Source organism: Phacochoerus africanus, unplaced genomic scaffold (assembly GCF_016906955.1).
Source record: "Phacochoerus africanus isolate WHEZ1 unplaced genomic scaffold, ROS_Pafr_v1 Scaffold_56, whole genome shotgun sequence".
NCBI lineage: Eukaryota > Metazoa > Chordata > Mammalia > Artiodactyla > Suidae > Phacochoerus > Phacochoerus africanus.
In genome coordinates, this window is record NW_025927428.1 from 32,088 (window position 1) to 33,625 (window position 1,538).

The following is a 1,538-nucleotide window of genomic DNA, read 5'->3' on the forward strand; positions in this document are numbered from 1 at the left end:
GCTGTGGCTGTGGCTGTGGCTGTGGCTGTGGCTGTGGCTGGAGGCAGGAAGCTATAGCTTCAATTCGACCCTTAGCCCGGGAACCTCCATATGCCGAGGATGTGGCCCTCAGCAGCAAAAAGAAAAAAAATTATAAAATATTTTTTAAAAAGGCGGTCCAAATCCAATTTCAAGTATTGTGAAACCTTGTCTAGAATGTGGCCTTGGTAGAAAAGATGCAATTTGTTACTTTCCAGAGTCCCTTGGTGTTTACCTGGGAGCAGGTGGCTCTGGGGAGACAAAGGCTCTGATTGTCCCCAGAAGACCTACCCATTGACCTGCACCCACTGGGCACATCTCCCCTGAGTTCGGTGTCTCCCAGCATGCATTGCACACACGGCGTGTTGTGTCCTTGGTAGGAAGCCGTGACTGCCACACAATTTCTCCCCCCTGCCACAGAGTCACAGCTTCCAGAGTGCCCATTCAGGGAGACTTTGGGTTTCAGAGCCAGGTGGGTGACCTCGACTAAATGACCTCTTCTTGAGACACACCGGATTATATGATATAAGCACATGCATATTTTTCATATCAAATATTTATATATAAATATGTAATTACGTATGTATGAGTGTAACCCTAACATCTCTATGCAAGTATTTCCTTTCCCTCACATTTGGAATGACCTCTACATGATAGTGTTCTAACATCATTTTCGATAGAGAGGAAAGGAAATAACCTCAAATGTCACCCTTCTCTTCTCCTCCCAGTCATAGCCTGTGCTGGAGGCCTCAGGGAACATCCCAGAGGGGACAGAGCCCCAGCGCTGCCCTCGGGTCCTGGCCCCGGGTGAGTCAGCACAGCGGTGGTGTCAGGGTTTCCAGAGCCAATTCTAAGAATAAAATGTCCTCCAGTAGCTCATGTATGTCCCCACCCTCCCTCTGCCTCTCCTGCCTCTAAGGGCTGAGCCCTCTGAGCACAGGAGGAGGTTTGGGTCCCACTTCCCCAGTGGGTTTACATCACTGTGGCATTAGTACTACTTTTCCCCAGAGCACAGAAATAGTCGGCCTCGTCCTCAGCCTGGGCCCCCGTGATGGTGAGGGCGGCTTTGTTCCCAGAGATGGCTCCAGAGAAGCGACTGGGGACCCCAGTCGGGCGGCTGTTTGTGTTGTAGATAACAGTTCGAGGAGGCTGGCCTGGTGTCTGCTGGAACCAGTGGGGGTAGTTACTAGTAGTGACTGACCCAGAGCTAAAGGCACAGGTGAGTGTGACGGTCCCTCCAAGAGACACTGACATCGCCGGCTCCTGGATCACAGTCTGAGAATCCACCCCTAAAACGACAGGAGAGAGACAGGGATTGCCATGGTGTCAAGGTCCTGAGAGTGGCCCGCAGGTGCCCCCCAAGGATGCAGAGCCCCGGCCCCTGACCTGAGCCGACAGTGAGGAGCCCGATCAGAAGCACCGTCCAGGCCATGGTGGGGACACTCCTGGGACGCGGCCTCCTCAGCCTCCTGGGCTGGACGGTGGGGCCCTCGGGCCTTTTGATGCCTCCCAGAGCCATG

At 53.5% G+C, this 1,538-nt stretch overlaps 1 gene segment (V, D, J or C); it reads right to left on the reverse strand.

The window, feature by feature from the left end:
• Positions 1 to 975: 975 nt before the first annotated feature.
• On the reverse strand, positions 976 to 1,538 carry LOC125119325 (immunoglobulin lambda variable 8-61-like). The segment is given in 2 exon segments: positions 976 to 1,307; positions 1,405 to 1,538. Coding segments are annotated over 2 exon segments (450 nt in total).